The sequence below is a fragment of the Tribolium madens genome, unplaced genomic scaffold, assembly GCF_015345945.1.
Source record: "Tribolium madens isolate multiple individuals breed KSU strain unplaced genomic scaffold, Tmad_KSU_1.1 Scaffold_7;HRSCAF=85;Tcas5.2_LG10, whole genome shotgun sequence".
In the NCBI taxonomy this organism is placed as follows: Eukaryota; Metazoa; Arthropoda; class Insecta; order Coleoptera; family Tenebrionidae; genus Tribolium; species Tribolium madens.
In genome coordinates, this window is record NW_025401050.1 from 5,780,275 (window position 1) to 5,792,590 (window position 12,316).

The 12,316-nt window shown below is 28.2% G+C and overlaps 1 protein-coding gene across 3 annotated transcripts in view; it reads left to right on the forward strand.

The window, feature by feature from the left end:
• Window positions 1–12,316, forward strand: part of LOC123009503 (suppressor of lurcher protein 1) — a 190,375-nt gene that overhangs the window by 141,403 nt on the left and 36,656 nt on the right. For all 3 annotated transcript variants that reach the window (XM_044405879.1, XM_044405880.1, XM_044405878.1), the window contains 2 exons: window positions 10,235–10,443; window positions 10,876–10,947. In XM_044405879.1, the coding sequence (XP_044261814.1) occupies window positions 10,235–10,443; window positions 10,876–10,947 (281 nt within the window). The remainder of the gene's footprint in view (window positions 1–10,234; window positions 10,444–10,875; window positions 10,948–12,316) is intronic.

Genomic DNA, 12,316 nt, shown 5'->3' on the forward strand with positions numbered 1-12,316 from the left:
GAAAATTCTAAAGAAATACACAAAAATCTCCAGAAGTTTTTAGATATTTGTAAAAATTCCGCTAAAATATTAAACAGAAACTCAAAATAAAAAAATCCAAATATTAACAAAAGTAACAGAATTAATAAAGATTAAGTTAAATAAATAAAGAAAATTTAAAAAAATGTACTCTACTAAAATTAAATATACAAAAAACTACTTACATAAAAAACATAAAAATATATAAGAAAAACAACAAGCAAATAGCAATGTTGAGAAAAAAACATGAATTAGTAAAGTATGAAATATTTCTTTGCGAAAATTGTTCACTGTATGTTTTTCTTTAAACAAATGACATGAGTTGAATAACTTGGCAATGATTTTTTTTATTAGATAGGAAATTTAATTTGCTTTTCAATGATAACAACGAAACAATTTACAATTTTTGTTTATTAGATCTTGTATTAGATTTGAAATTAAAATTTTAAATTATTGCTTACTCAAGTTAGAAAGATTTTAAATTTCTAAATATTTCTAGAATCTATAGAATTCTTGATTTAAATTTTCTTAAAGCCATACAGGCTGCACCAGAACTCGCGTCCCAGATAAAAAAAGACCGATTTTTTGAATTTATTAAACTTTTTTTCTGATTTCTGACAGCTGTAAATAGTTGAAATTCTAAACCCAAACTTACGATTCCAGTTTCTACAGAATTTATAAGTCTGAAATTTAATAAAATTGTTCAAATTAGGAAATCTAAAATTTCAGATTGTAAGAAAAAAGAAGAAAAAAATAAGAAAAAAGCAATATTGCTGATTTTGTTAAATAATTATTTTTTGAGACAGTTTCCCCTGTTTTTAAACCCATTCGCTGAAGAAAACAATAAAAAGAGGCTTAGGTTGTAAGAAACACAATTCAATGCGGAACAAAAAAATTGTAAAACATTGTAACTCTTATTTCATCAAGTGCAGGGTCGTCCTCATTATCCAAATTGTAGAGCACTGTTTTGCTGCATAAGCAGAGTTTCACTAAAAATTTAGGATGGGATCAATACACCACTGAAAAACTCTCATGTAAGCTGAAAAATTGTTTGTCTTTTTCAGGCAGAGACCCAAAAAAGTCTAATTAGTGTCTGTAGTACAAGGGTGGATTTAGTTATGCTATCTTCTGTTTGTTCAGAAGTGCTTTATCGCAATTTGCACGTAGCGTCGAAGACCGGGTGTTCCGGAGGCTTGTGCATGTTTTCCGGGACACTTCAGCTGTAGACAAACAGCCGCCTACGCTTTTAACTTTAACACCCTCAAATTCCCTACTCTGCTGACACAGCTAATCAATTATTTTGATGAAGTAACTGGAGTGGCCCTAAAAGGACAAGGCGACTCCGACTCGAATGTGCCCATTTCCATGTTTCCTTAATCGCGCCAACTTTTAAATAAATGACGTTAAGGAATGAATTATTTGAGCTTAATGAAAAAACAAGTTTTTGTTCGATAAAACTATAAAATTTGCGTTTTATGCAAAATTCTTTTCAGCTTGAAAGACTGCATCTCGCGTGCACGTGCGAATGGAAAATTCTTCACCAAAAAATATCTACGAGCGAATATAATCGTTCCACTCTAGCTGAGTTCTTGTTGGCGAGATATAACCATTTTTCCCACGCTTTATATCTTTTACGATACAATTTATAACCTCCAATAGTGTCTGGGAATGTGAAAAACATATTCGATTTTTATTATACTCCGAAATGTTGACGTGACTGATTTTATTTTTAATAAATTTTGAAAACAATAATGGATTTACGTGTAACATCCTAGAATCATCAAAAAAAAATAATTTTACCATAAAAAAATATGCAACTACAGAAGTAGGATTTTTTGTCACTGCGCCACTACACTCCGGCCAGTGTCTCTGATCTAGTCTTATTTATCCAAATACAATTTTTAAATTAAACTATATTTTGCGTGTGTACAACGTTTCATGCACTTCTGGAGCTCTAAAAGTGCAATTTGAAGTTATATTAATATTAGGATTTTTTTATTTTGAATTTCTATTTGATATTTTTAAGTTCTGGAGATTTTCAGGGACTTACAAGAAACTTAAGTAGTTTTTATGAAATGTTTTTGAGTTTGGACTTAATGAGGTATCAATTTTTTTTGGAATTATCTGAAAATTGTCATGATTTATTGCGTTCTGCTTTAAACGTTTTGTAGTTTTTTTTTTTTCAGTTTACGAATATCAGAATTTTTGTTTTTTTAGAATGTTTTATTTATTTTTAATACAAAAGCATGCAGAAACTATAATATATTCGTACATATTATTGTTTAAAAGTTTTTTTTAATTATCTTTTTAAGTGTTTCAGAATTTCTAAATATTTATCAAGAAATTTTTGGATCTTTTGGAAATTTTCATATCCAAAACAATTTTCATTGATTTAATAGATTGACTTATTAATATTTAGTGTATGTTTGTTTGAATAAACATGTTTTTAATGATATTCAAGAAATATTACGAATTTAAGATTTAAATTGAGGAACTTGGCTTTGAATTTTGTAGAATTTTTGACATTTTCTGAAAATCCTCCTGATGATTCTTCAGTTTTACGGCTTTAGTTTTAAGGCTTTTTGTAGTTTTTTTAGTTTATAAAAAAAAATTGGGTATTTTTCAAAATTACAAAAAAAATATTTGAGATAAACCATTTTCAAATTTTTATATAATTTTTTAGAATATTTTAGATTCATTTTTAATAAAAACTTAAACTATTTATTTTTTGAAAAAAACTAACGATAAATGATAAAACAAAATTAAAAGTACGAAATTGCTGAATTTTCCTCTTTATAAATGTGACGTTTCTTGATAAACTTTATCAATATTTTGTTCAGTTTTTGAGTTTTGCAGGATTTTTGACTTTTTTAAATGGCAACCTACTATAAAACTTTTTTACAAAAGCTATAATCTAAAGATTACAACTGTCTACGTTTTATGTAATTTTTATCAAAAATAAAAATATGTCGAAAAATTATCGCATAACTCTAATAGCACTTTAATTTTCTATACTTTTGTACACTTTGTATTTATTTTCCATTTTAGAAGTTTTTTTGTAATTATCTTGTTACATGCTTCAAAATTTCGGACACAAAACTGAACTTGATTTTCGTCAAGAAATTGGTAGTTTTAAAAAAATTTAATTTTTAAATGTTTAAAAATAGGTCTCATTACATTCATCTTTTCAATACTTAGTTATTTATTGATATTTTTAAAGAATTACATAAAAAACGTTTATTTTGTAGTTCTATGGTTTTTTATGCTTTTTGGGGAATTTATAGACGCTTTCTAACGACAGATTATCTCAAAAAAATGTTTTAGTAATTTTTTGAAGTTTACGAAATTTTAGAAGAAAGATACACTTCAATTTTTTTAAAGGAATTTATGAGAACTTCTTATAATTTTTTTACAATGATTAATTAATGAATATACTAATACTTTTTTAATACACAGGTTTTTGTTAATAAATTGAAATTTTCTGAAAATTCTTCTTACATTTTTTTGTATTTCTTTCGTTCATAAAACTTTTTTAGTACTTTTAGGATTATAATAATTGTTAGATATAAGAATTCCTGAAAATTTTAGTAGAAAAATACAGTCCGATTTTTTCCCAGGAATTTAGTTTTTTTAATATGTAGTTGCAAAATAAAAAACATTGCGTATTTTTTTAATTAGAATAATAATTAACATGGGTTGAAAAGTTCTGTACACAAATATACAGAAATGCAAAAAGCTTTTTGCAATTACTTTTTCCTTAAGAAAATTTGGTATTTTCTCTCAAAAACCATGTCATTTTATGATTAATTTCTACAAATTTTCTTAATGCTTTGAAATGAAAATATAATCAGATTTGGCAGGATTCATAATAAGGCATCGTTAACAAAATTGCCTTCTAGGGTGATGTATTAGACGGATTGATTAAATTAGATTAATTAAGAAAGTCAGCTCAATTAAACTTTGAGCTCAAACAGATATGTTTACTGCAGTAACGAACTAAAGTTATTTACAACAAGGGCAATAAATGCTTTTGTCTAGTTTGATGAAACGACCATAACATTTCACTCCATTTCACCTGTTTATTTATAAACTTAAGGGGGTGTAACACAAAGTAGCACACATTTGCACGCTAACATCGCTTATTATTTTTGACGTAGTTAATTAATCGCAACTGTAGAGAGAGCGTTTAATTAAAAAACTTTTTACAAGGAAAATAACTTGACAAAAAAGGAAACGACACTTTGGAACCAAGATTCCGAATTTCTGAAAAACACAGTTTCAGGATTGAAAAAATTTACTTTGTTTTTTACATTTTTCTCGATACGAAAGCCAATTTACTGTTGTTCAATTAGTGAAAAACTCGTTTCTTGTGTTTTTCTCTTGTAATTGTCGAGTAAACATCCTTTGTGTTTGAAGAATTTGAGACAGAAGTAAAATACGTTTGATCACAACAAATCAATTTCTGGTTTCATGGTTAGTCCATAAAGTTCGTAACAAAATTGAAAGTCTGAAATCGCTGAACTTTCCTCTTTATAAAAATCCATATCGAAGCCGAGTCCTTAAGGAAATATTATAATAGTCGCTGGACTTGAAAGAGTGCTGTGTAAATTCAATCGAAGCGATCTATTACTTTCAGACCTCCTACAACGCTTACAACGATGGCAAACTTCAACTACAATAATTTATAGTCGAATTTTTTACATTAACATCGAAAATCAGACGTTTTGTAATGTACCTGTTAGCCTGGCCTTTGCTCTTTTCCTAATAAAAACATGACGAGGGCAACTTCACAAAGCTTTGGTCCGGGTTGAAATTTGCAGCAGCATTTACAATTTTAAATGGAGTAATAGAGTGGAACGAACACAGCAACTTTCTTTGCTTCATTCGCTTAGTTTTGGTATTTTGCTTTTTTTTAAGCGAAGCAAGTTTACGTCGCTGCGCCACCACGCTCCCAACCAGTATCTCTGCTCTAATCCAATGTAATCATTTAAACACTAAATTTATTTTTTCCGTTTCTGCAACGTTTTATGCATTTCATTTAGATCAATTTTGAAATTTTCAGTTTTCCGGTTTTTGACAAAATTTTGGCCGTAGTGGTTTATCGCAAATAACTCCGGTGTTATTGTCAATAACTTCCTGTGTTTGTTATCGTTGGAAAGCACTTTTAATTTTTTATTTTACGAAAAAAAATCATTGTCGTGCGACAAATAGTTATTGAGAAAATCGTTGGTAAAGTCAAAACTTGTCAAAATCCATACTCGACTCGTTACTCTTGATTTGAATGCGTTTTCGGATAAAATAGTATATGTTGTTCGGTGTAAAAGTGAGTTTATATGGATAAGCTGAATTGTTTGCCTCACTACGTTCGGCTTCGCCATGTAAACTTCCACTTTTACGACTTCTACCAACACAGGGTACTATTATACAGATCCACAAAAAAATTAAAATTATGTTAATTTTGTACAACAAATCATAAAATACAAATCTAATCCACAAAAATTACACTCTATAAATAAATCTTCAAGAATCCTAGAAGTAACTGAGAGAAAAACTTAGATGGAAACAAAGAAATTTAGAAAAAAAGTACAGTACGTTGGAAATGGTGCAGTCGGTAGGATATTTTATGGGGGAACTTTTATTTCAAAAGTTGGAGGTTTTAATCAACATTTTTACATAGAGAAAGTTTTGTTTTCTCCTATCTTTTTTTTTTAAAGAAAAGCAGGCAAATCTTTTTAAGAAATTCTGTATCAATTAGAGGCATAAATACTCTTTTTAAGCAATTATAAGCAATTCAACAACGATTAAATAGTTTTTTGCTTTATTTTTTTTTTAATTTGAATTGGTGCGATTTTATAATTATTAGCAGCATGAAAAACTAGTTTTTTGCTAAAAAATGTTTCTGAACTCTTGTTTTTGCTCTTATGGGCTTAAGTTCTCTTATTATGATTAGAATTAAAGAAAAATTGCTAACTTGTGGACATTTTTGCCGGAAGCAGAATTTTATGTCGCTGCGCCACTTCGTCTCCGGTCAGTGTTTCTGCCAAAATCCAATTTATTTAAAATCTTATTTTTGCATTGCTACGTTTTATGCACTTTTGGATCTCTATAAGTGCATTTCGATTTATTTAGAAATTTTCAATTTCTCGATTTTTGAAAGAAAATTGGTCGATTTTCGATACCTGGAGCGGTCTACAGCAAATAACTCCGGAACTATTATCAATAATTATTTATGTTCGATAAAATACTTTTAATTTTTCATCTTATCAAAAAATTTCACTGTTCTGTAATAAATAGTTATTGAGAAAATCGCTAGAAAAGCACAACTAGTGAAAATCCATACTCGACTATCTTCTAAACTATTAGGAATTTTGCAGTTTTCTCGACGCCAATCAACACCCCCGAACTTTTTACATACGCATAGTTCAAAACATTTCACTATTTTCAATATATTTTAGCCAGAATTTACAAAATAAAAATCAAATTATAATAGACATTTCGAAAACAGTCGAAGCGTTGTGGATGCTTCAATAAAACATTTTGTTACTATAACAAAACGAGTTAACGAGTTTTAAGATGTCTGGATTGATAAAAAAGTCATTTAGTTTTAGTAGTCATAAAGTACCAAAATAATGTATTATTGGAGTGCAAATGCGATTTATGGCTAGAGACGAGAATTCAAAGTGTAAAAATTTTGTGGTGGTTGAAAACAATTTATTTTGGAGAAGTTTATATCGCTTATTTAAAGTTGTGTGTAATTTGTTTCCGTTATTAAAATTAAATACAGAAAAAACATAATTTACAGACATGCAACAAAAAAATGTGTAATAATATGAGAAAAAGAGCATGCAAGAGGTAATTAGGAATAAAATATACAAAATAAAATTATTTATAAACTAGAATAATTAAAAATAAACTAGAACAGTTTTATTTTACGATAACTGAAGCCAGTTTATATTTTGGTAATGTAATAGTAACAAAACTAGTGCACACGTTATATACAGCAAACTACCTAAATATTTTTTTCAGTGTAAACCAAGCTTTATTCCTTTATTTTTTTCAAATAGATTCTTATGTTGTGCCTTTCTAAACATATCTTTAGCCCAAAAGTTGTTCACATTAATGTGACCCAAACTTGAAACTTTATTTCGAAAATTAAGCTCCATTTACATTCTTGATTTGCATATCCATAAGTAAACGTAAAAATTAAAACATTTCCAACAGCGTGAAACCCAGAAAGCTTAATTTTGTAATACATAAAGCCAAAATTTACACTTTCGTAACGTAACTATGTATAGAAAAAAATCAATAAAGCTCTTCTTTGTGTTTTATGTTTGAAGTAAATAAAAGACTTTTTCTAAACCAAGCTTTATTTTTTTTAAGTAATTCTTGTGTTGCGTGTGTGTATAAACGTACTTTAACTGCACAATTTCACACATCAATCTAAGACTTTAACGTGGAAATAAAGCACTTTTTACACTCTTACACGTCGGTGAATGCAAAGAAACTTTAAGAATTATACAAGTGACTTTTACGTTATTAAGTTTCGTATAAGTAGACCTTTATTTTGGCATTTATCCCAAAAAGCCATAGTTTAGGTACACTTTTGTAACGTAAAAGTGTACAGAACATAATAAAATAACCTTCTCTTCAAGCAAATTAAATATTTCTCTTTAAACCAAGCTTTATTTTCTTATTTTTATGTTGCGTGTATGTGTAAGTAAACGTACTTTAACTGTACAATTTTACACATCGACTCCATGCAAACCTAAGACTTTAGCATCACAATAAAGCTTGTTTTACACTCTTACACGTCGGTGAACGCACAAAAAGTATCGTATAAATAGACCTTTAGTTGGGTATTTACCTTTTGCGAAATATGTTTGAAAATCAAATTTTTACGTAACACAATAAACGTGAAAAATTTGAAATTCGTTAATTAACGTAGCATATAAAGCCATAGTTTACACTTTCGTAACGTAATAGTATACAAAAAATAATAAATAAAGCTCCTCTTTATGTTTTACATTTGTAGCAAATAACACATTTTTTTCCTAAACAAAGCTTTTTTTAAGTAATTTGTATGTTAAGAGTGTGAACATACCTTAATTTTAGACATTAGCATAAAAATAAAGCTCTTTTCACACTCTCATACGTCGATGAACGCAGAAAAAGTTTAAGATTTTTATAAGTGCCGTTTACGTTATCACTTATTAAGTATATTATAAATTGATTTTTAGTTAGGCATTTACGTTTTTAAAAATATATTCGAAAACCAAATTTTTACGTAACTCAATAACCGTAAAAAATTTGTTAATTAAAGTATTTCCAACAGCGTGAATCGTAAAAAGTTTAATTTTATGACAAATAAAGCCAGAGTTTACACTTTCGTAACGGAACAGAGTGCAGTAACTAATATTGTTTTTGTTTTATATTTGAAGCAAATAAAAAAATTTTCTAAACCAAGCTTTATTTCCCTTTTAAAACCAATTCGTATGTTGCGTGTGTAAAGATACCTTAACTTTAGGCTTTAACATGAAAATAAAGCTCTTTTTACACTTTCATAAATCGGTGAACACAAAAAAAACTTTATGATTTAAACAAGTGCCATTTACGTTATTACTTATTAAGTAACATATAAATAGACCTTTAGTTGAATATTTACGTTTTGAGAAACATGTTCAAAAATCAAATTTCTACGTAACATAACGTATCGAAAAATTTTAGTTCTTTGTAAAGCAATCACTCAATTATTTTCGAGTTTATTTTGGATTATTGTAACAAGAACACTAAATTTAAAAAGTAGTTGTTCTCTAAAACTTAAAAAAATAAAAAGTGACCAAACTGTTGTTCACAGTAAGATGAAAAGAGTTATAGGAATTGTGTGAAAAATGGGAATAAAAACCTTGTCAATTTTTGAATCTTTTTGTATTAATTTTGAATTATTCGAAATTTTAAATGTAACAAGCAAAATCTGAAAGTAGTGTTATATTTTTCACTATTAAAAAAACTATATATACTTTTATATTTTTATTTTTTTTAATTCTTATTCATATTTAAGAGCAAATATTCTTTGCGTAATATCACAATTTTCAGTTTCATACTTTGTAATCCTGAATCTTCTTACAGCTAATTCCGGATTACTACTTGACATAGCTTCGCTTCCAATTTGCTTTAAGTAGGCAACTGCATCATTAAATACATTTACAAAATCCATAATAAGACAATCCTGAGAAAAGGTGTCATTGTTAGCTATTTATTAATTAAATAAAATTAATAAAATAAACCTTGTTACAAAAAAAAAAACAAATACAAACGGTGTGACATGTAATAAATAGTATTTTACATCACAGGTAGAGAAGAGATTTTTTTATAGCCGAGCTGTTTATATAATAATAAATGCGAGGTTCTACCGTGTTTTATATAATATTTTTTTCACTACTAGCACATTTATTACTCAGAAATACAACGGTGAAAAATATAACCCTACTTAATGGACATGTTGCCTCAGACGTAACATGTCGTAATTCACAACTACAATTTTGTTCATTTACTATCACCTACAGTAATTAATTACTTACCTGAGTTATTAACTAAAGTTGGAAGTATTATTTTATTCTTATCATAAATCGAGGTTATGTTACATCTGCAACTGTTAAAGGAATTTTCTAACTTCATTGCATGAAATATTTGTTAAAATAACAAAGAAATTGCAAAAAAAAAGGAAAAAAAATGTTCTTTTGACAGTTTTGACTTAGACAAAAGGATTAGAGTTGGGGTTATTTTGATGTTTTTACTGATTTTGCATTAATTTCATCTCGAAATACTTCCGTTATTTATAATTGAATAAAATATTTCCATCATATTTTTTAATTAACTTCCCCATTTTTGCTCATGTTTTCGAGGCTATTTTATAGGTCAAAAGAACGAACTTTTTCACATTCACAGTGACATAAAATCTCGATTACTCCCGTCCATAAAACTAGATTTTATCGAAACACCCCAATCTTGGTGGTCACACATGCATCTGCGACTTTATTTGCCACAACTGCAAGTTTTATCAGAATCAAAAATTCATTGCATATAAAACTAAGTCTGTAATTAATGTTAAACAGTTTCAAAAAACAACACTTATGCAAATTGACTTGTTAATTTCTGACTGCATCTTGAGCTTAAAAGCATGTTTGAAATGAGAATTTAATGTGGTGCTTGTTTGCAGCTGTCTAAACAGAGCCGACTTAATACGAGTATACGACGGAAAAACATCAGCCGATCCCGCCATTAGAGTCCTATGTAATGAAGGTACCGAATTAGAAGTCTTATCAACTGGATCAGACCTCCTCATTGAATTCGTTGCAAATTCCGATTGGCCTGGGCAAGGGTTTAAAGCAAGCTTCCAATTTCAACCAATGGAAGATAACTCGATAGGCAAGTATCTACCAAATTCTATTAAAATTAATCTCAAACCTAAAACAATTTGCGGCTACAATGTCGCCTTGCGATACTAGCGCCATCTACCTTACAGTAGCTCAACAATTTTCAATATTTATACCCCCATTTCACTTTCATCATGTTTTGCATTTTAATACAAGGCGCTAATCTATTAAAATTGCAAATAAAAAATGCACAGTTTATTATGCCGCCATGAAGGGTTGTTAGAAACTTATTACAAAACTTATTAAAACTCCTTTATTGCTTCGTTAAAGAACTATTATCTCTGAAATTGCTTTAATGGAAGGGTTCTTTTGGTGTTTTCGTGTGTTTTTTACCCTTGTTATTGATCGAGCGATTGCAGCGCCTAGTCGAGACCCAAACCGGTTTACAGATTTCTGTTTTAGTAGGAAACTGTACTTTTTACAGATTCCAGTCGACTCAATCGTCCAGGGAGCTTGTCACTACCGCCAGACATTGAACCAAACGTTAGCGAAACTAGTAAGTTTTTATTATCGCACATCATTCTCAAACTTATACAAAAGGGTTATTTTGATGAAAACTTTCTAAGATCTTTGCAATAACGTTTTTATTGAGACGAAACTTTATTGGGAGATCTTAGAAACTGGCAAAATAAACATTCAAAGGAAAATACTTTTCAGCAATAACAACGCGAAAAAAACGCGCTAGGTTATGCCCTCCAGGCAAGTTTTTTGTTACACACACTTAGTTTATTTTAGTACCACTAGATACAACCCAGTAGATTTTTTCATAAAAGTGATATTAAGTTGCAATTTCGACAATTACATTTCAGGTTTTGCGTAAATTATTATGTCGAAGTTTGGAAATTTTTCAAAATTATTAAAAAGAAAGTTTGAGATAACAATTTTCATACTGTTATATAATTCTTTTAGGATATTTTTAATGAAAAGCTTATACTATTAATTTTTTGAAAAAAGTACCAAAAAAATGTGACGCTTCTTGATAAATTTTATAAAGATTTTGTTTACTTTTTGGGTCTTGAAAAATTTTTGAGTTATTAAATGGCAACCCACTATTAAACTTTTTTACAAAAGTTATGATCTAAAAATTACAACTGTCTACGTTTAATTTAATTTTTATCAAAAAAAATTATGTAAATTGCCATTTTGAAAAATAATCGTGGAACACAAATAGCACTTTAATTTTTATTACCTAATTATTATTTTCTGAAAGCAAAATGTTTAAAAAAACGCTTGGTTCTATACTTTTTGTGCACCTTGTATTTATTTTCCATTTTAGTTTTTTTTTTTTGTTAATATTTGGATTTTTTTATTGTGAATTTCTGTTTGATATGTTTGCAAATATCTGAAAAGTTCTGGAGATTTTCAGGGACTTACAAGAAACTCAAGTAGTTTCGATAAACTATTTTTGAGTTTGGACTTAAAATATCAAAATTTTTCTGAAAATCTTCATGATTGCACTCTGCTTTAAACTTTTTGTACTGTTTTTTTAGTTTTTTTTCAGTTTATGAAAAAGTTTGGATATTACAAAAAAAAAATGTTTGAGATAAACAATTTTTAAATTCTATACCACTTTTTTGTTTAGTTTTTGGGTCTTGCAAAATTTTTGACTTTTTAAATGGCATCCCACTATAAGATTTTTTACAAAAACTTTGATCTAAGAATAACAACTGCTTACGTTTTATTTAATTGTTATTAAAAAAAAATTATGTAAATTGCCTTTTTGAAAAATACTCGCGTAATTCAAATAGCACTTTAATTTTTATTAATTTTTATTTTAAGAAAACAAAATGGTTCTCCACCTTATATTTATTTTCCATTTTAGATTTTTATTTATTAATATTTGGACTTTTTGTTGTACATTTCTG